This window comes from Pygocentrus nattereri, chromosome 13 (genome assembly GCF_015220715.1).
Source record: "Pygocentrus nattereri isolate fPygNat1 chromosome 13, fPygNat1.pri, whole genome shotgun sequence".
NCBI classification, from domain to species: Eukaryota; Metazoa; Chordata; class Actinopteri; order Characiformes; family Serrasalmidae; genus Pygocentrus; species Pygocentrus nattereri.
The window spans coordinates 1,080,700-1,102,144 of record NC_051223.1 but is presented as its reverse complement, the minus strand read 5'-3'; the positions used below and the strand labels follow the sequence as shown (position 1 = coordinate 1,102,144).

The following is a 21,445-nucleotide window of genomic DNA, read 5'->3' as shown; positions in this document are numbered from 1 at the left end:
ACTGTGTTATTTACATATTCAAATTCAAACTTAATTTGGTAGAATAGTCTATATAATACTGCTGACGTTTAATAGCAGATTTACTTTCATGCAACATTATTTCAGTGCTCAGGAGTGATATCTCACTGTTCGCATATTTCCACTCAATGAGCTGATAATCCAGAGGATCCAGAGACATTTAGTAGAAAAATCTGGACAAAACATATCAGTTTATGTACCATGGAGCACGACAGCTAATCCCATCCATTTTTATCATAGAGAAATCCAGCTTAAACCCAGAGCCGAATGATAGGCATGACACTGGCTACAGAATGACAACACAGCATTCAATGAAACATATAGTTGGTCAGTGTTGGTCATTGACAATATTGACGATATGACTGGAATAGTATCACCTATAGCATTAAATTTAATGATTGTTAAAACTGCCCACTCCTAGTAATTGCTCAGGTTAAAGTGAAGCTGAGTGAATGTGCTGGTCTCAGAGAGCATTTTTAACTCATCATTAACAATAATTCACTTAACATGAAAACCCACAGAAGTTAAATACAGTATAATCTCAAAAGCAGCAAGCAGTAAGGTAAGTCCAGTCTGTCAATCTAGCTTGCCTGTGAGGATTTTCCAGAGGTGTTAGTGAACAGTTGGGTGTCAGCAATCAAAGGAACATTCCAATATTTAGTTTTGACTAAAAAGACATTTTTTTCCAGTTTCTAGAGTTTTTAAACACAATTTTGGAATGCATGCTTCTGAAGATAGACATGGAGCAAAAATTCCATGGATCTGCATATAACATCCATAGAACGGCAGCCAGTTGCAGGTTTAAAACTGTATAAGTCCAAGTTGTAAAACAGCTTAACATTTTAATGCATTTCCTGAAACTATTTAGCATAAAATTGTTCTTTGCCTTTTAGCTTGGTAGGTGGTGACTCACAGTCTTAAAGTCATATGCAAAGATTTAAGTATGCCTGGTTAGTTGTTTTAAGTAAAATAAGGACATTTTAATGCACAATTACCGTTCATTTATTTTAAAAACATTAATATATTGCCTGTTATGGCACCTTGTATACTTTATGCATTATATTTATTTTCCAGTATGGTAAACTCTGCCTTGTATGTTGCACTAAAATTGAAAAATGGCATATTTAAAGTTCATTATAGAGGGTGTGATGACTTACAAACAAACGTTCATGAACCCTACACATTTCAGTAAAAGAGACTCTGAAAACTGGAAAAATATTTTCGGAATATTCCTTTAATATTTTAGTCTCTGGTGAGTCATGCATGTATATTAGAGCCAGTAACGAGGTGCAGTTGGAACAAGCCTGGGAACCATGCTGACTGTGGAAGATCAGAAAAAGCAGACGCTTGGAAACAGAGAGAGAGAGAGAGAGAGAGAGAGAGAGAGACAGAGACAGAGAGAGAGAGAGAGAGAGAGAGAGAGAGAGAGAGACAGACAGAGAGAGGATGGAGGGAGTTGACTCTGTAGACACCAGTGGTTCTTTGAGCTGGCCCCTGCAGGGGAAAAGTGTGATGTATGAGCCTGTGGAGTGAAAGCTCCGTGTTCTGCAGCTGAGTTTCTTCAACTGCTTGAACCGAAATCAGCATCAGAGAGGAGCCAGGCCCTCTAGAGGAGGTCTGCAGCCACACACCTTTTTGGACAACATGATAATAAATCTGACAACCAATTCGGATCACTGTCCAGAGAAAAACTCACATTAGACAACAAATATAAATACACTTTTGTTCTCATGTGGACAGCAGAAAACATTCCGTCAACTCTGAAAAAATCACCTCTCCAAATGAGGAACGACTACTTTCCTCTTTGTCTCTACAAAATCCTAGTGGAGCTGAATGAGTGTTAGCAGGGGAGGTCTTGTCTGGTGTTCTGATGGTGATTTACATCTCCTTCACTAATAGTAATCAGTAACCAATCAATTCCAAAAGACCTCACAGCAAGACAGTACGAAAGCTGCTAACACGCATGGCCAGGCAGCTGTGTTGTTATTGTAATGAAGTGTGGGACCTGCTGGGTAAAGCTGCAGCCAGATCAACTAGTTTTCCTGGTGGAAATGTCAATTCACTTGAACTGGAAAATCTGAAATGAGGAAAAGGAATTTGGGGTATCTCTGTAAACCTCGAAAGCCTTAGAAACCACATATCAGCTAAAGTTAGTGGTTTCCTCAAAAGTCCTACCAAATCAGGACCACCCATGACTTTTGCTTCACCCTGAACAACATAAGATGACTGAGAGCTTAATGATGACGTGTACATCTGGAATACTATATTTCAATCTGAGCTATCCGTGGTGATTTGAGGGAAGTCACACAGATGCTTTATGCTCTGTGAACTCGGTCAATCAATTCTCATACTTACATTACACAAGCTCCTCTGGGAAAGGCAGTCCAGCTTCAAGAGTCCTTCAGAAATTCTTCAATCAAGTACTAAATGATGATGATTTTGAACAAGAATGTGTTTAATCTAGGGAATTTTTTTTTGTTCTCTAAAATATGCATATGTACACGTTTGAATACCCATCAAAAGGACATGAACTGCATTTCCCAGAATCCTCTGGGGAATCACAAGGTGGAGCTATTTCCCTCGCTTCTATTCCCGGACTCGAACTCCATTTCCCAGACTCCTCAGCAAAGTCACATGACTTACATCATTCTGTCAACGGTCAAGATCACCTGAATACTAACTTTCCACGGCTGTGTATTTGTCACATGACTATTTTAGACTAGTATATCAGCCCGGGCTTTAGATTATACTAGTTGCGAAGTACTGCTTTCACTTGTGAAACTACTGAGCGTTTTCTGCACTGATCTTTATCATGTTTTGACTTCCTGCCTGTTTTCACGTTGACTCTGTTTTTGGATTTTGCCCTTTTGCACTTCTGCCTGGTTTATTGGATTCATGGTTTTGACTCATCGCCTACTGGAATTGACCCATGCCTGTTTCCTGACTCTCTGCATCACCGATTCCACAAGTAAAGCTTCACTTTTGTTTTCAAACTGCTGGCGTCTGCTTTCTGGATGCACGTTACAGGAACTAACTTACATCTTTCAATTTTCTCCAAATTTCTGTTTATTCGGGAAAAAAATAAAACAAAAACTAAAAATCAAGTGCCATAACTTTTTCCCCTAATACAGTAAATTTCAGAAACACACAGATGTGCAGATGTGAGTTCTCTGTAAAGTATGTGTACATTTTCACAAAACATGTCATTTGACCATAGGTAGCCAAACACTGCTGGTATATTGAGGGTGGAGATCGATATGAGCAGGAGACTCATTCTAAAATGAGGGCTCATAAGCGAGAAAACGCTGGCTGTTCCTTTTCATATAATGAAGCAACAATTTGTCTGTGAACTGTAACTAAACCAGTGCTACTGTTTCTTAGGGCTGGAGTGCACAGCTAGGCATGGATGTTGACAGCAGTGATTGTTCCAATTCGACATGTTTAACTGAAGCACCATCTTCTATATGCTTATATAATTATCAATATATAATTATAAATATATAATAAGGATTGGTGCTGGTATCCGTCAGTACATTGTTTACGTTGAAATCGGTGGTGGTTTTGGCAGAGAATGATACGTTCTTGTGTACGCAGCCTAAAACCTCCAGGTCTGCAGACCTCCTCAGCCAGTGTGCTTCCTCTCCATGCTCCCCTTTCCTTCGCCCTGCAGTGCCACTGAAGACAAGTGATCAGGCAAACCAATGAGGGAAAGCAAAGCACACAGAGAGGGAAGGGGGTTATGTAGCAGCAGTAGCAACAGCAGCAGCAGTAGCAGCAGCAGGGGGCAGCCAGGTGCAAGTGGGAGAAGAGCGCAGAGTCATTGCGCACATATATACCTCTGTCGTTCTATTCACCATCATCTATGGCAGTGCACACCCACCGGCCGAGAGGGGAGAGAATGGGACGGTTAGTGTATCACAGTCACAATGGTGGCATCAAAAAAAGCTGTTGGGTGGCTAAATGGTGAGGGAAAGTCACAATAAACAACCAAACAAACGTAAAAAAAACACACCACACCACAAAACACCACAAGCGCTCAACTGGATGGTGCATGAAGAGAATTTACACTTAAAAGCACCAAGGAACTGAAGATGCTTCCTCTACTCATCCTTAGGAGAGAATATCTGGGTCTATAACACGAGATAATATTACAATATTACAGTAAAACAAGAGGGCCAAAAGCTGGTCCTGGTGATCTACCACCCTGCAGAGCTCCAATCCTAATCTATCAGCCCTGATCCAAGTACTGAAGGTCTTCAGGAGCATCTGAACAATAGAGCCAGGTGTGTCGGCTCTGAAATCTCCAGGGTGGTACATCACCAGGATCAGAAGTGAGCACCCCTGCAGTAAGTGAAGATTGCATTTGTAATAAATGGTGATCTGCTCATGTAAGGCACCATCATACAGTTCTTGCTTGAGCCTCTATATTTATTAGTACCATGAATATCGGATTTAAAGGAAAAACTGCCACCCAGCACCATCAAGTTCTATGAAGTCAAGTGTGTGAGCACGTGCCAGGTTAGGCTTGTTCACCTTTGATTCGACGTCAGCGTTGTGGTCGTTCTGCAGGAGCAGCGCAGCGGCCTTGGTGTCGTCTTTGCGGGCGGCAATATGAAGCGCAGGGAGCCGCACTTTCCCTTTAGTGTCATTCTCCAAGAGCAGAGAGACCACCTGGTCATGGCCCTGCTGCAGCGCCACAGCCAGCGGGGTGAAGCCGTCCTACACACACATAAGCAAAGATGTGTTACACGCTGGCACGACCCTTCAGTACTAGCAGTGCCCAGTGTCTTTTTACATAGTAATGAGACACGTTGTGGTGGGGAAAGCAGGCTATTTATCATTAAATCACTGTCTATAAAAAAATTCCGATAAAAGATTCAAATCAGCCTGAAGGGGTGGCAAAAGAGGGGCAAGGGGTGGCACCGCAGAATCACATTTATAAATCAAAACTTATATTTGCAGAATATTACAATTTTGAAGGGACACATTGCGATCATTGACAACAGTACACTGACACTTTGAAGATTGAACGCAATAAGCGGAAAAGCATCCCATAACGCGGGCTGTGCTTCAGCCTGCTCTTCCGGAAGGATCTGATGATTGCGACACGCTGAATGTGCATTCAAAAAGAAAAAGAGAAGGACATGTCTTCCAAGAATGCATGTGAATTATCTACTGTTGTCATCATGTATTCATTAGTATAATGTTGATTTTGCATTTTGATTTTGAGAATTAAACATGGAGCTGGACCTTCTTCTCAAGCCTGTGCATGTGATGATAATATGTAGAGATGTATGACGGGGTCTGAAGAACTCCAGCCAAATCTGATCCAACCTGTGACTTTATAATTAGCATTTTAGGCTTACAGACCAACTCACAGCAGTGCAGGTACACCATATTTTTGTGAATTTTTTTTCTTCCAACTCAAAAAGGCTATTTCCAGTTTGATATTACATCTTTAAATATGGTATCCGTATCAGCAATAGAGATTATTGATATCATGGAGCAGTTTCTGACAAGCATGACTGATAAACAGAAGCAAACTGAAACAAACAGCTATTGAATAACTACAATTACTACCGGGTTTTCTTGAGGGGAGGATTGCGAATGTTTCAATGAACGTATTGGCATACATAAAATCAAATTTTTATGAACAAATAAACACTTACCACCAAATTAAATACATTTCTAAAGGAGGATTCCACAGATTTCTCAACATTTCTGCATAATTAAGTCATTATGATGTAAAGAAAGCCATTCAGAGTGCTTTGGTGTTAAATGCTCTGGTCTAGAGAAACCTCCCAAGTCAGGACTGTTCAAAACAGGGGGTTGGGGGGGGGGGGGGGTGTTGGTGGGGCAACCTCAGCCTCTAAAAGCAGTTCTTACATAAAATGGTTATTAATACACTGCCTGATGTCTGTTTTCAGATGGGTGTTTGGTCTAAATTGTATTTTCTTTACATAGATTTATAGCAGAGAGGTACATGCAGGGTGTTGTGAAGCAAAATAATCCACAAAACATATTTTTTCAGATTTTACCTTTATCAAAACTACACATAACGTTTTGAATGCTATATGAAATGGCTTTATTTGTGGTCACGGCCAACTGAACACATTTCCACTGCTCCACAGTCCAGTAGGGCTGTTCTTGACCAGTTGACGCTTAGGCCTGTATGCAGCTGTAAGAAGCTCCTGTCACACAGTTCTTCAGCTGATGTTACATCCATAGGCAAATCTGTAGTGAGTGATGGCTGAGCTGTTGTTGTTGTAGCAAAGGTGATCCTTTGAGGTTCACAATGATGCTGCATGCAGGGCTTTACTTTGTTAAGACAAATTAAATTATATTTTGGGGTACCATAATGTGTTTTTATTTAAAATATTTAAATAAATATTTACTCATTCGTGTAGTAACATCATTATTGCATGATAGCAGTTTCTTTCAGTCATGCAGTGAGTCATGCACAAGAGAATCCTTCTTTCAGCATCCACGAATTATTAAGGCCATCAGTATAATTATTCATTTTAAAAAGTTGTCATGTAAACAACTCCTCCGTCTACATGCACTAATCAGAATTCAGAGGTAAAAAAAAATATCCTTTGATCTTTTTTACTTTGCCACGTCCCTGAATTTTGATTTTCGAAGTCCCTCGCTCCAGAACGCATGAATTATTAATGCAAGGCTTCAAACAGGGAAATGTCTTCCATATGCATAATGTGTTGCGCCTCAGTGTGCAGACGTGTTGTCGATGGCTGTGCAGAAATGCTTAATGTGTTCTCAAGGACTCCTGAAACCCTCTCAACCTTCTGTGACACACCTACTCACACAGCAGGACATCCAATACCCTCAGTGCATAACTCATCCTGTAACCTTCCTCACTCTTGCCTGGAAATGACTCCAAGGTCAGAGGCGTTTAGAGTGATGGTTTGGCAAGAACTTCTAAAGTGTTCCCCCTTACCCTAAATGTAGTCGATCAGGCAACACATTAGGGGCATCTGCTGGGCATGGAAAGATCTAGGGCTCAGCCCAGTTCAATGAAGTGTTGTTTGGAATATCATCACTCCAGAATTTTTTTGTAAATCAACCTGTATATAATTGATATTTTTTATTAAATGTGAGGTTTTACATGTCAACAAAACGTGCACTGATTCAGCAATACTGATTAAAAATTAATAAAAAAGAGCAAAAGAAGAGTGAAGGTTCTATTTGCAGCAGAAAATGAAAAGGTCTGTTAATAAGCTGAGTGGTCTTTAGCACAGAGGACACAGCGTCCATGATTTCCAAGAGGAATTTCAAACGTTGATTTGTCGGACCACAGGGCACTTTTCCACTTCCCCTCAGAGCATTTTAAATGAGCTCGGGCCCAGAGAAGGTGGAAGCGTTTCTGGACCCTGTGTATATCTGGTTTCTTCTTTGCGTTTTAGAGTTTTAACTTGCATTTATGGATGCAGCAAAAACTGTGTTCACAGACGGTGGTTTTCAGAGGTGCTCCTGAGCCCATGCATTGATTTCCACTGCAGAATCATGTCTGTTTTTCATGCATTGCCGCACAAAGATCACTTCCAGCCAATATTGGTTTTTGGCCTTCTCCCTTGCATACAGAGATTTCTCCAGATTCTCAGAATTTTTGTACAGTACATGATGTTATTCTGTACTGTAGATGATGGAAAGCAAAAGTTCTTTGCTGTTTTATAATGAGAAATGTTATACTTGAATAGCTTGAGGCAGGCTGGTGTTGTCCTTTATTCAGCAGACGAGTGGGTGTGTGGATGGATGTGTAGATGTGCGTACCTCAGTGGCGATGCTCTGGCTGGAGCCGTTGTCCAGCAGGAAGCGTACCACGTCCAGGTGATTCTCCTGGGCAGCCATGTAGAGTGGCGTGAAGCCATTCTGTGAAATCACACAATAATGTTGTGTTAAAGTGATTTGTATCCATTTTCATCTTTAAACGTGCACAGTGCACCATACGCTAGTGTGGTTTGTTTTTTATATTGTACATATAATCCAAGCACTAAGCAAATATTTCCCCAGCACTGTTCAGTGTATTAAGCTATAGAATATGAAAACAAGTGTGTTATTAACATCACATCAGTTGCATCCATGAGCGAATAACACACGTTTTTGTTGCTTTTATGTAACACTTCTACAAAATAAAGAAAAATGTAAAGTAAAGAAAGAACCTCTGAATATTGTCTAAAATGTGCTTTAATACCAGATCATACTAATACTAGTCATACATACTAAAACTACCTGTGGGGCAGTCGTGGGCTGGAGGTCAGGGAACCAGCCTCGTGACCGGAAGGTCGCCGGTTTGTTCCCCAGAGCCGACAGTACATGACTGAGGTGTCCTTGAGCAAGACACCTAACCCCCAACTGCTCCCTGGGTGCTGTGGATTGGGCTGCCCACCGCTCCGGGCAAGTGTGTGTGTGTGTGTGTGTGTGTGTGTGTGTGCGCTCACTAGAGTGTATGTGGTGTTTCACTTCATGGATGGGATAAATGCGGAGGTTGTGGGACTAATAAGGGTCACTTAATCTGCCACAATATCAGGTTCAGCCTGTTATTATTTACTGAATTTTTCAATATGTCATTAATTTCATATAATTAAATTCATAAATTACAAATAAATTCCTAAATAACTAATCAAATCACTTAACATGTGAAGTACGCAGAACAGTGTATAAGGGGGAGAATGTTCTAAAGAACTGAATATTCTAGAACAGTGTGAATGGGGGGTGACAATATAGTTAAATGGGTGAAACAGTTTAAAGCAATATGAATGGATCTAAATTAGTGTAAAAGGGCAGAACTTTCTCAAACAGTGTGAATAGGGGACGACAATCTGGATTAGTGTGAATGGGTAGACAATTCTAGAACAATGTAAATGGGAGAGATGATTTGACCGTTCTCCCATTAGAATGGGGAGGCCACTGTAGAACGGTATGAACGAGAGAGAACATTCTAGATTAGCGTATAAGCAAGAACACTCTGCAACAGTGTGACGCAGAGAGAATTCTAGTCGCTGTGAATGGGAACAACAGTCTAGAACAGTGTGAATGAGGGAGAACATTCTAGAATGATGAGAAAAGGAAATAATAATTTGGAAAAGTGATATGAGGAGTGTACTTTAAAATTATGAGGCATGAAGTTTCTAGAAACTTCAGCAGTCACACACAGGCATAGCTCACAATCGACGATTGAGTTTGCTGGTGTTGTCCTCTGGCCTTTAGAGGGAATATAACAACCTTCTCATGATCCTGATGACCCTTCATTAGAGGAGTGTTGCTATTTCTGCTGCTGCACTGAGCTGCACTTGTGAAAAGCTTGAGTTCTCCTCTCCTTAGATAATCATGTCACCTCTCACTGATGCAGAACTGTTTCATCACCCTGTGCTCAGCCTGCCAAAAGAACTGCATGCTCCCATCCACCGAGACGGGGCTGCTTCCTGCTATAAACGGCATAAGCAGTTGCTCAGGGTCCCTGGGCCACAAAAGACCTCTGGAGTATGAAATTATCACATGGTTGTTATCATTTTTATTATGTTTCATTTAAAAATGTCTTCTGTAGTGCAGTTCAAAAGTCAGAGACTAGCCTTGCTTTTCTCATTTACAATCAAAGTACAATTTATTTGTTTTTATTTAGAGATATTTCTGAAGAAAGTAGTTAAACTAATCCACTTGTTTAACGAGGCGGAAAGCTCAAACGGATATAAGTAAAATGATAAAGTAAAAAAAAACAGCAGTTTTAAAAAAAGTTGTAGGGAAACTGTGATTCTTAACAACTGTGCAAGACCTGGTGGACCACCAAAACTGTCCTCATCAGATAAACCGCACTAAAACCTTTCATCTCTGAGAGAGAGAGACAGAGAGAGAGAGAGAGAGAGAGACAGAGAGAGAGAGAGACAGAGAGAGAGAGAGAGAGAGAGAGAGAGAGACAGAGAGAGAGAGAGAGAGAGAGAGAGAGAGAGACAGAGAGAGAGAGAGAGAGAGAGAGAGACAGAGAGAGAGAGAGAGAGAGAGAGAGACAGAGAGAGAGAGAGAAAGAGAGAGAGAGAGAGAGAGAGAGAGAGAGAGAGAGAAAGAGAGAGACAGAGCGAGAGAGAGAGAGAGAGACAGAGAGAGAGAGAGAGAGAGAGAGAGAAAGAGAGAGAGAGAGAGACAGAGTGAGAGAGAGAGAGAGAGAGAGACAGAGAGAGAGAGAGAGAGAGAGAGAGAGAGAGAGAGAGAGAGAGAGAGAGAGAGACAAAGAGAGAGAGAGAGAGAGAGAGAGAGAGAGAGAGAGAGAGAGAGAGAGAGAGACAAAGAGAGAGGAGAAAATCAACCTCCACTCTAACTTCAGATCTGAAAAAATCTACAGGTGTTTCTGTCCATCCTTCCACCGTGAGAAGACGACTCAACACTATTAGCCTGATAGGACGTGTAGCTGTCAAAGAAGTCATTACTGAGAAAAGAAAGCAGGCAAGTAGAAAGTTTGCTCATCAGTGAACCGACCTTCCCAGACTCCAGACCTCAACATGACAGTGTCTCTAGGATTGCTCAGATTGTGAGAAGCAGAAAATTAAACCAACTTCTAAGACTGAACTTTGGAGGTGGGGAAGATAACGCAGCAGACTTCTGTGAAAAACTGAAAGCAAAGTGTCCTGGGAAAAATGGAAGCTGCAATAAGGATAAAGCATGGACATACTAAATACTGAAAAATATTACATTTAGGTGTTCAGGCATTTTTGTAATTGCATGTCATATATATGGAGCAGTCGTGGGCTGGAGGTTAGGGAACCAGCCCTGTGACTGGAAGGTCGCCGGTTCGATCCCCTTGACTGACAGTGCATGACTGAAGTGCCCTTGAGCAAGACACCTAACCCCCAACTGCTCCCCGAGGTGCCGTGGATAGTGCTGCCCACTGCTCCGGGCAAGTGTGCTCACTGCCCCCTAGTGTGTGTGTTCACTAGTGTGCATGTATGTGGGTGTTTCACTGCATGGATGGGTTAAATGTAGAGGTGTGCAAATACAGAGACAACTGGTTGTTAATTATATGTATGTATATATATATATATATATATATATATATATATATATATATATATAAACAGTGAGAATGTACATGGGGATTCACTCGAAAGAGGCCCTGAATGATCTATTGTGACTCCCGATAGGATGAAGAAATCTGAACCAAAAAAATAGCCTACACATCTTGGCGAATGTGTAATCGATTGCATTACATGCGATGCTGGAGGTGAGGTTAAGCATCAGAATATTCTTTCGAGACTCCCTGCACTTAATGGCAGTTTTGACAATAAATAACCAAATGAAGGGTGGTCTCTGACTTTGCACAGTGCTGCGTTTTCTTATTTCATATTATTTACTTATTATTAACATATTACTTATTTACACAGACAATTCAGTTGTTCAAAGTTGTTTTCCTTAAAATAAATTATATAAAATCGTTTCCATATAAAAGGTTAGATTGGGCTCGGTAGAGAGCCCCCAAGTAGGATGTTCCTTAGGGCCCCAAAATTTCATAAACAGCACCGCACCCACCCACTTACCCACATGCACACACACGTACACTGTGTTTCTGTATGAATTCAGGATTGCACTTCTTTGTTCCTTTAAGTTGGAGGACACTGTCAAAGGTAACAGGCCCTCAGTGGACCACCGCTGGCTCTACAGCCATGCTGAGGTCATTTAAGGATGAGCCGTCAGCGGAACCACATCAAGCTTCTTTACACACACACACACACACACACACACACACACACACACACACACACACACACACACACACACACAAACCAGAGCTCATTAACAATGCTAGCCATGTAGTTATGCAGCTAGTGATAACCAGAATGGAGGCTGCCAACTGAGCTGCTGGATACGAGTGTGTGTGTGCGTGTGTGTGTAAACTTCAATGTGTATGTGTTAGTTGATTGTTTGGCTTGCAAGATCAACCCACAAATTACCTAACTAGCTACACAGAGTCATTTTGTGATAGTTTTGTGTGCATTTGTGGCTCATGTTTGTGTGTGTGTGTGATCACTTGATGCAGTTCAGGCCCCAAAATCAAATTTAATTTAATTTCTACGTCAACAACTTTGAGTCCTCTGCTTTGTTCTGCTTGTTGTAACAACAAAAACATATCGCTGCTGCAGGAACAAAACCTTGTATCTCCAAAATAGTAACTTTCCAGGAAAGGCAAATATCTACTCAAGTCAAAGGAACCAGAATTGCTTATTTTGGTCCATTCATCCTGAAACTTACAGACAATGTAAAGAGCAACAGGCATTTTCAAACGACATCAAAAAACAAAAAACGACAAAAACGGAGAGGTTTTGTTCCGACAGCAGTGAGATAGGTTACATTTTCATCAAATTCAAATCACAATGAATTATCGCCTTTTCTACTTTCAAACACAAATATGATTTCGTAGAACTGCAACAGGAGTGCAAACCTGTTCTGACCAGTGGGATGGGGGCAACAGTACATACAATACCTAGAGATGACCCTAATCCACTTTTTCCCTTATGATACTGATATAGAAACCTGTAGTAGAGCACGTCCTGCTGATGTCAGCCTGATACTGATAGCCACTGATAGTGAAATGCCATCTTTACTAGCACCAAATAAAAGTTGCAGATCTCATGTATAAAACTAGTAAACAAAGTACAGCAAGTAAGTGCCTTCTCATGATATCTAATGCTGATACCTGATAAAAGGTAATGGTATTACCTGTTAGGCTTCAGCCCTTGTGTGCGCTGACACACAAACTTTTTAACACAGCTCAGGTTGTGTGCGGAGTTTTCACTCACAGAGTCGCCCTCTGATTTAGCTTGTACTAACAATCCAATATGCTTGTTTGGTGTGGGAAATTTAATGGAAAATACAAGGTGATTCAAAAAGATTCATCCAGTTTCAAAGCACCATATTTTTAAAACCATGATGCTCCTAGGAACCAATCATATTCCAGTTAAAAGAGGGTGTCATATAGTTTCTCTCAGTATGGCTATGAACCTCCACCAGCATCACCAGATCTCACACCGTGTGACTTTTTTTGCGGGGGTATGTTAACGATTTCGTTTATGTGCCCCCACTGCCAACAACACTGGATGATCTCCGAAATCGCATCGAAAGAGCCGCTGATACACTGACACCCGACATGCTGGACATAAAATAAATCATTTTGAAATCAGATGAATCTTTTTGAATCAACTGTATAATTACTCATATAACCTATAGACTTTTTTGACAGCCACTGTACCTCCCCCACAAACATGATCTTGCATGATTTAAAAAAAAGTGGGCAGGCTGTTTCCTTTAGAGTCCACACTTTTGAGAGAGTTTCTCCACTTTTTTAACTTTTTTTTTTAGCTATGACTGAGAAATAATTAACATCACGTTATAATATTTTTAAAAAATTGTCACCAATGACACCAATGTGTTCTGTTGTAAAGGCTGAAAAACGCATGGCACGCTCTGTAGTCTTGATCTTCTCGGGAGGTTTATGCTGAGTTTTCTGAATGGCAGCCGATCACCCTGTTGCTAAGTAACAATAGTGATGTAACATGTCAATCAGCAGTGCTTTAATGGGTTTTAATATATATATGGGTAAAAAGCTCTCACGCTCACTCTTAGATTTTGGCGAAAATTTTAACTGATTTATCAGTTATTCCAGATGCAGACGATCAGCCGAGACATCTGTTGACATCTGACGTACTTCTTTAGTTGACAACTAGAGATGCTAGGCTAACACTGCTAACAAACTCCAGACTTGGACCGTCACCAGTCTCACCTTTGTGTGACGTGGAGCGAGGTAGCGGACGCATGTGCGGAGCTAAGCGACTTTTATTGAGGGCGAATCCAAAATCAGTTTCATAACGGTCCAGGTTCATGTAGCCAACACGGAGAGATTCAGGTACAGACATGACGGGAAACACAAACAACCAAACAGGTCTAACAACAACAAAGACCAATACAGATAGACTGGGGGGGCAGACATGACATAAACCTAAACCAGACCAAAACAGAACTAACACAGCAAACAAGGATTAAAACATACATCAAAGACCAGTGAAGACAAGGGGCAAACACAGGGCTTAAATACACATGGAAAACGGGGGACAGGTGGAAAACAGGTGGAGACGATCAGGGCTGGAGTCATGAAACAAGGGGGCAGGACTAGAGATACCAAAACAAAGAAGCACGTGGACTATACCAAAACACACACGTACAGGACTGGGAGGGGCCAATCGTGACACTTTGTTAATATATGCCCAAAACCTTGATTTGCTTACTTCAAACGTCTATTGAAAAACTACAGACGTAAGTTTAATAAGACAATTTGTAAAACGGCACAAACATTTCAGCCAAAATTGGAACTACATTATCATCCATAGTAACACTACTACTATAACAAATTGGACGGCAAGTGGCGTTGACCTCCCTAAGTATCCTGTTTGTTTTAAAGCACAGCTAAGGCTTCAAAAAAGATCTGTTTATTTATTTCTACAATCAAACCACATATCAAGCTGGTTAGCTACATATGACACATCAGTAGTTTAGTTAAGCCCAAATCGGACAGCGGTGGCAGAAAAAAGTCAGCTGGAACTTCTAGCTAAGTCTGTAAGAGAGTTAGCTGGAACTTCTAGCTAAGTCTGTAAGAGAGTTAGCTGGAACTTCTAGCTAAGTCTGTAAGAGAGTTAGCTGGAAGTTGCATCTCGGAGAACAATAAAGCTGACAACGAAACGTTTTTTAAAATTTTGTATATACAGTAAACAGAACAAAGAGGTTCTGTTAGGTGATTCACTGTCGGTGGTGATATTCAGATGCAGAAACATACAGATTGATTGTCGATGAACTACAATATCTCCAAAAACAAGAGCAAAATCTCCATGTATGCATGGAGAAAATCTACAGCTGGAAAATCTATTGGAAATCTATTGGAAAATCCACAGCTGTTGAAGTAAATTCCTACAGTTGAGAAGTGAATCTGAGGTACGCTTTGTTTACTTTATCTCCACCTTCGCAGTCCCAGCTCATTTAGCTACTGTCATGCCATATGCGGCTAACATGCTCCAAAAATGTTGCTTTCTATGCGGTTTGATTATAGAAATAAAAAAAAATAATTACATAATTATAGTCTTCAGAGCCAATTTGTATGAGCTCTGGCATCAGTAGCTCCCACTACACTCAGTAGAGACGCTCACCTCAGCATCACCAGCCACTTCCCACAAGTAAACTCAATTCTTCTCGTATGAGGTGTTGCATGTATGTCACTAGTGGGTGCAGAACCCAGCCTGGTTGATTTTCCGGATACACCAGCTTAGCTTCTCTGCTAAGGCACATTTGCGTGGGCCACAACTTCATGCACATATTATGCTGAGGTAAAAGTGGTCCCTGTTGCTCACCGCTCACCTATGCAGAGAAGTTTATTTTTGTTTTTATACACTAAAGTAGGTCACATCTGTGTGTGCGGAACAAATGAGGATCTGAATGCATTCTGAGTGTGTTGAGAGACGTTTTTGGGCAGGTTTATGGTTTATGGATTTGTCCATTGCTCATTGGCCACATTAGCCTGTCATCTCCCATTGTAAACAAACAGACATACATCAGATATCAAACCTGTCACATCTCATTGGCTCTGGAGTAAGAGATAAATCGTTAATTTGATTTTTGCCGAATTATTCCTCTGACAAGCAAGCGTACGGCTGCTGGCAAAACTGAGCTGCCTATTGCTTATACTACTAGGCCCCTTTGAGACAGTCTGGCAGGCTGCAAGAAATACATGGTGCCCAGTGCGTGAACCCCCCCCCCCCCCCCCCCCCCCCCCACACACACACACACACTTAATTAAAGGATAAACATTTACAGCAATTGCACTTCCTAAATGAAGAAATGCATATCTACAGGAAACAGCCATAGGCCTCCAAACAGCAAATGCTAGTCTTACCTGAGACTGTGCGTTGACATTGGCCCCATTGTTCACCAGCTCTTTGACCACCTCTGCCTGGCCGGCCAGGGAAGCTATGTGCAGAGCAGTATTTCCTTTCTGTGTGCAGAAAGACATTAGAGGCTATCAGTAAACGACTAACACACTCCACACCTGCTAGTGTCCTGTCTGTGGTTGCCCAGTGTTTTCATTCCTGTCCATACTGACCCCTGCCAAAAACGCAACGCTTCCGCTCGCACAGATTCAGCTCCTATCACATAAATAACAACCATAAACACTCTATGATGAGTGTAAAGTCTGGGTGGAAGCTTTGAAAGCCCATCCAGAATACAGAGCTTTGCCAAGAGGTATGATCTGTTGCTATGTATGCGATGCTATGTTAGTAGCAGCCTACTGGAAGTTAAGAGTCTACTGTCCATTACCTTATCTGAAATAATATTGGATGTATGTTTAAAATATAAAAACAAACTAGAAAAAACTGCAGAAATGATTGTGACTTTTGTAAATCTGGGGTCAATTCTCCGTATCTTGTGTACTCAGTTTATTTAATATCTCCTGTCAAACCTTACTCTAACCTTCCTCTATTTCCTTAGAATGTACACTGAGCCCAAATCAACCCAAATCACCTTTATTGTCACATCACATTTACACAGGTGGAAAGTGAGTGAGAGTCTTAGGTGCGTAGCCTCCTTATGAAAAAAAATAAATAAATAAATAAAAAAAAAAAAAAAAAAAAAAAAAAAATATATATATATATATATATATATATATATATATATGTACACACTGACTCTAACTGACTCTAAATATACACATATAAGCAGTATACACTAGTATTGCACTGTTCCAATGTACAGTTGTGAAGTAATAAGTTATGAAATAAAACTATGAAATGTGCTGATATGTACACATTCCATATGTGCAGTTAGTCTGAGGTATATAGCAAATGAGATGCAGGTACACAGGGATAGGATACTGATATAGAATCTTCCAGATTGTACAGGATACAGACAGAAGATGTGTAAGTACAGGCTTGCTAGACTGAAGGTGCAGTAAGATCAGAGTGAGTCTGTTGGTGTGGATGAGGTTTAGGTTGTCGATGGAGATGATGACTCAAGAGATGCAGTGACAGGCCTACAGACCAATACACCAGCACTACTGGCTGTTCAGCAGCCTGATGGCCCGGGGGAAGAAACCAGCTGGTTCTGGACTTTATGCTTCTGTAACTCCTCCCATTCGGCAGCTGTGAGAACAGACAGTGGCTTGGGTGGGTGGAGTCCTTCAGAATCCTCCTGGTCTTCCTCAGGCATTGGCTGGTGTATGATTCCAAAAGGTTTGGGAGCTGGACCCTGGTGATGTGCTGGGCTGTCCGCACCACCCTCTGCAGAGCTTTCTGCTCAATGGCAGTGCAGTGTTGAAACCAGGTGGTGATGGAGTTGTTAGAACGCTCTCCACAGTACATGTGTAGAATGTTTTGAGGATGCAAAGGGTTCATGCCAAACCTCTTCAGCCGCCTGAGGTGGAAGAGCCGCTGTTGTGCCTTCTTTACCACCCATGTGGTGTGTTTGCTCCATGTCAGCTCCTCTGTGATGTGATCACCAAGGAACTTGCTGCTGACCCTCTCTACTGTGGCTCTGTTGGTGGTGATGGGGGTGTGCGCTCTCTCTTGCTTCCTGAAGTTAACTATGAGCTCCTTGATCTTGTTGACATTGAGAGAGAGGTTGTTCTCCTGGCACCAGAGTGTCAGAAAGCTGACCTTCTCTCTGTAGGCCTCCTCGTTGTCACTGGAGATCAGGCCAACAACTGTGGTGTCATCTGCAAATTTGATGGTGACATTGGAGCTGTGTCTGGCTGAGCAGTCATGGGTATACAGGGAGTACAAGAGAGGGCTGAGCACACAGCCCTGAGGAGCTTCGATGTTAAGGGTCAGTGAGGAGGAGGTGAAGCTGCCCATCTTTACCACCTGGCTTAGGCCCGTCAGGGAGTTCAGGATCCAGCTGCACAGAGAACTGTTCCGACCCAGATCCCGAAGCTTAATGTCGAGCCTTGAGGGCTCCAGATGGGAGAGAGCAGTGTGTAGAGTCATCAATGGATCTGTTCTGTCTGTAAGCAAACTGCAGCAGGTCCAGTGTGGCAGGTAGTGAGGAGCCCTCTGATGGACTGGCGTTTTTTTGTGCAAACAGAAACCTAACCAACCTCTCCCTTAACCAAATAGCATAATACAAAATTACAAACACATGTTTTACACAGTAAAAGAACAGAAACAATCAGCATTACAACCTTGCACGGGCTTGAAGTTCAGGGTGGAGTACTTTTTGAACTGTGCGTGTGTGCGTTTTATTTTTAATTGGCTGTTTAGCTGAATGGATAAGTTGCCATCTCTCTCTCTCTCTCTCTCTCTCTCTCTCTCTATCTATCTACCACCTGTTTTATTGACAGTACAACTAAAGTGACACCTACACTTACACATACCAGTTTTTCCTCATTTTTTACATATTGTAATCAAAGTGCTGCATTCAAAAGGCTCATTTTACAGACAAGAAGATATTGCTTATTGACAAATAAGCATATATTGCACAGAGAACTTTGGCTGCTGCCTTGGCTGCCAGTTTGAGTAAAATCATTACGCTGGAATTTGTTTTGGTGAGAAATGACTCCCACTGCCGACTGTCAAGCTTTCCTCACACATACTAGCTCACGTTAATAGACGTGATTTTCTAATAATCATCCATAACTCATGTGGAGGCAGCTTGAGCTAGAAAATCTGCAGAGTCAGCAAAAAGCCATGCCTATAATGCTAGATAAGCTCAACACATTGCTCTCCAGTAATAAAGACTCTCACTGTAATATATGGGCAGTGTATCACTGGCTACAGGATTTAGGGCAGCAGCCACCTGAGTCAATAAGGTTGTGAATTTGAGCCTACCTTTGTTGCTGCATCAACAGTGGCCCCCAGTTTAATAAGCTGTGCCACTACCTCCACGTGGCCCTCTTTGGAGGCGAGATGAAGAGCGTTCAGGCCATTCTACATGCAGAGAGAGAAAGAGACAGACAGAGACATGAAATGTGAGAATATGTTTTAAGTACCAAGTACCTTTAATCGCATGCAAGAGGAGAGTGAGCTGTTTTTGCAAGACCGTTTAAAGTGTTTCAAAAAGGTTTCACACTTAAACTGCAGGCCTATTTTCAGTAATTAATCTTAAAATGTTTAAATTATTCAGCAACTACTACAAATTACTCAGGAACTGCTATAAAACAATTTGCAGTCTCTTTTTCTTCTGCCTGAATACTGTAGCACTGTTCAAACACTAAAGTCAAGTGCTAGTTGTGTACAGTGATAAACCAATAATGTCATATAGCATCCAAGCATGTAACCCTTTCAAACTCACATTATGCAGCAACAAAAATACAATATACAATTATATCTTGCCCTGTTTTTATTCTAAAGTCATATAGAAACAATAAACCAAATGTTAGTAATTGTTTATAGATTTGTTGTAGCCAGTTTTTAAGCCTGACTTTATCACAGCTGAATGAATTTCAGACCAGAGCTGAATTTTAGCTTCATCAGATGTCATTTGACTTGCGGTATGAGGGGTGTTGCTTTACTCAGCTGGCCAAACAAGCTCTGAACTGTCCAAGGGGCACCCTGGGTGTCATGAGTGGTAAAAAAAAATCAGCTCAAAGTGGTCAGACAGCCCACGTCACAAGAATCTGAAGGTATTTTGAAACAATTTTAATGACAGAACAAACAATTCGATTTTATTAAGTCATAAAGGCAGAAACAGGTAGACTATTAGTTTTAAACACATTTGTATGATATCACACTATTAACATCCATGAAAACACACGGCTTGAAAAACCACCACTGGAACACCATTACAACCCCTGACTACAACACTAGACTTAGTCCATAAGGAGAGCGTAACTGACCTGGTTGCAGATGTTGATGTCGACTCCAGACTTCAGGTAATCAAGGGCTTTCTCTAGGTTTCCAGCCCGGGCTGCTCGGAGATAACTGGCGTTGGTGTCAGTCTGCAAAGCACAGAAAACATTCCCATTTAGAGAGACATAAGGCAAACTCCTCTACTGTCCATGAGCCAAATACAAATAAGGCTGGAAGAATGTACTTCCTGACCTCTATAATGTATAGAAGCATAATGTGTGGCACGCAACCAAGTTCACAATCAAACCCATGCAAACTGTGCAAATTCACAAACAAACTGTTTAGAGTTTAGTTTGAGTTCTACCCTGATCCAGCTTATAACGTCCAATTATATTAACTGATAATAAGATGCCTGTGATTGTTACCGTAGAAATGATGCAGAAATTAGACAAAGACGGACAGATATATTCCCAGCTGATATTACCACGGATCTTCTTTATATTACAGTATGACGTCTCTTCAAGTTCCTCCTCCAGTTCAATCTCATTGGCTGGAAAGTATCAGTGCACAAGGACCACACCAGGCTTTGCAGCATAGCCCCTCCGGTTCTTGTTAACTCTGCTAGCTGACATTTAATAATAAAGTGGGCAGCCCATGTCCAGAGAGGTGGCAGTCTTACGTAAGAGAGGCGATGAAAGCAGAGGCACAAAGAAATGTCAGCGATGAGGAGGGATGTTCTGAGAGCGGAACGCTCTGGGATATCGCAGAGGGAATTGCACTGCACCCTATAGCACCTTTTTTTTGGCCAAATATCAATTAATTATTATTATTTATTATTCTGTAATGATTAAGAAAATGCTTTTTATTATTAGCTTATTTAAACTGCACTATAGACAAAAAATAGAACTCCTTGACAAGTTAACTTGATTAAGCATTAAGACATTTGAGTTTTCTCAACAACTGCTATTGTAGTTTTTCTTACCAAGGATTATTTGATTAACCAACTTAAATGTGTTTGTTTTTCCAACATTCCGATTAATTTTTTTTGCAATGGAACGGCCACTCTTATCCGGACTGACTTCCAGTTTATTGTAACAGAGATAATAAACGTAGTGTTAGGAGTCTTTCCCAGGGATGCTGACAGACCTTTCTCACAGTCACTGAACTGTCACATCCAGTTACCAATGGTAGCATTTTCAAACTTCTGCCTGCACTGTTTAACCGAGTGGCAGTGGAATGTCGCTGGTTTTCAGCCTCCCTCATAAATCTTCCTTCCGCCTCGGCACAGTAGGAGAGCAGTTGGTTTGTCGGTTAGCTCCATCCAACATGGACAAAAAGCTCCATTCTGAGCTCCATTATTTACCTATTGGAAATAACGTGCTTCCAAGCGCATCTGTGACTTTTATACGTTCAGTGTGAAAGTAACTGCATTGAGACCGTGGAACGTTTTCCGCAAAAAATCTATACATGAACCAAATTGCGGTCCGCTGGGTGAAAGACTGATGTGTTATCCACTATGCTATACATCCCAATCTAAACGTCAGATGGGTGATTTTACCATTGTCATTTCGATTGAAAACACATCCTGTCTCAACAAGAGTTCA

The 21,445-nt window shown here is 41.3% G+C and overlaps 1 protein-coding gene across 2 annotated transcripts in view; it reads right to left on the bottom strand.

Annotated features, from left to right (window-relative positions):
* Nucleotides 1-21,445, bottom strand: part of ank3b (ankyrin 3b) — a 148,297-nt gene that overhangs the window by 88,849 nt on the left and 38,003 nt on the right. For both annotated transcript variants that reach the window (XM_037544457.1, XM_037544458.1), the window contains exons 2-7: nucleotides 19,889-19,990; nucleotides 18,882-18,980; nucleotides 15,956-16,054; nucleotides 7,807-7,905; nucleotides 4,552-4,737; nucleotides 3,855-3,878 (exon numbers count right to left, since the gene is read on the bottom strand). In XM_037544457.1, the coding sequence (XP_037400354.1) occupies nucleotides 3,855-3,878; nucleotides 4,552-4,737; nucleotides 7,807-7,905; nucleotides 15,956-16,054; nucleotides 18,882-18,980; nucleotides 19,889-19,990 (609 nt within the window). The remainder of the gene's footprint in view (nucleotides 1-3,854; nucleotides 3,879-4,551; nucleotides 4,738-7,806; nucleotides 7,906-15,955; nucleotides 16,055-18,881; nucleotides 18,981-19,888; nucleotides 19,991-21,445) is intronic.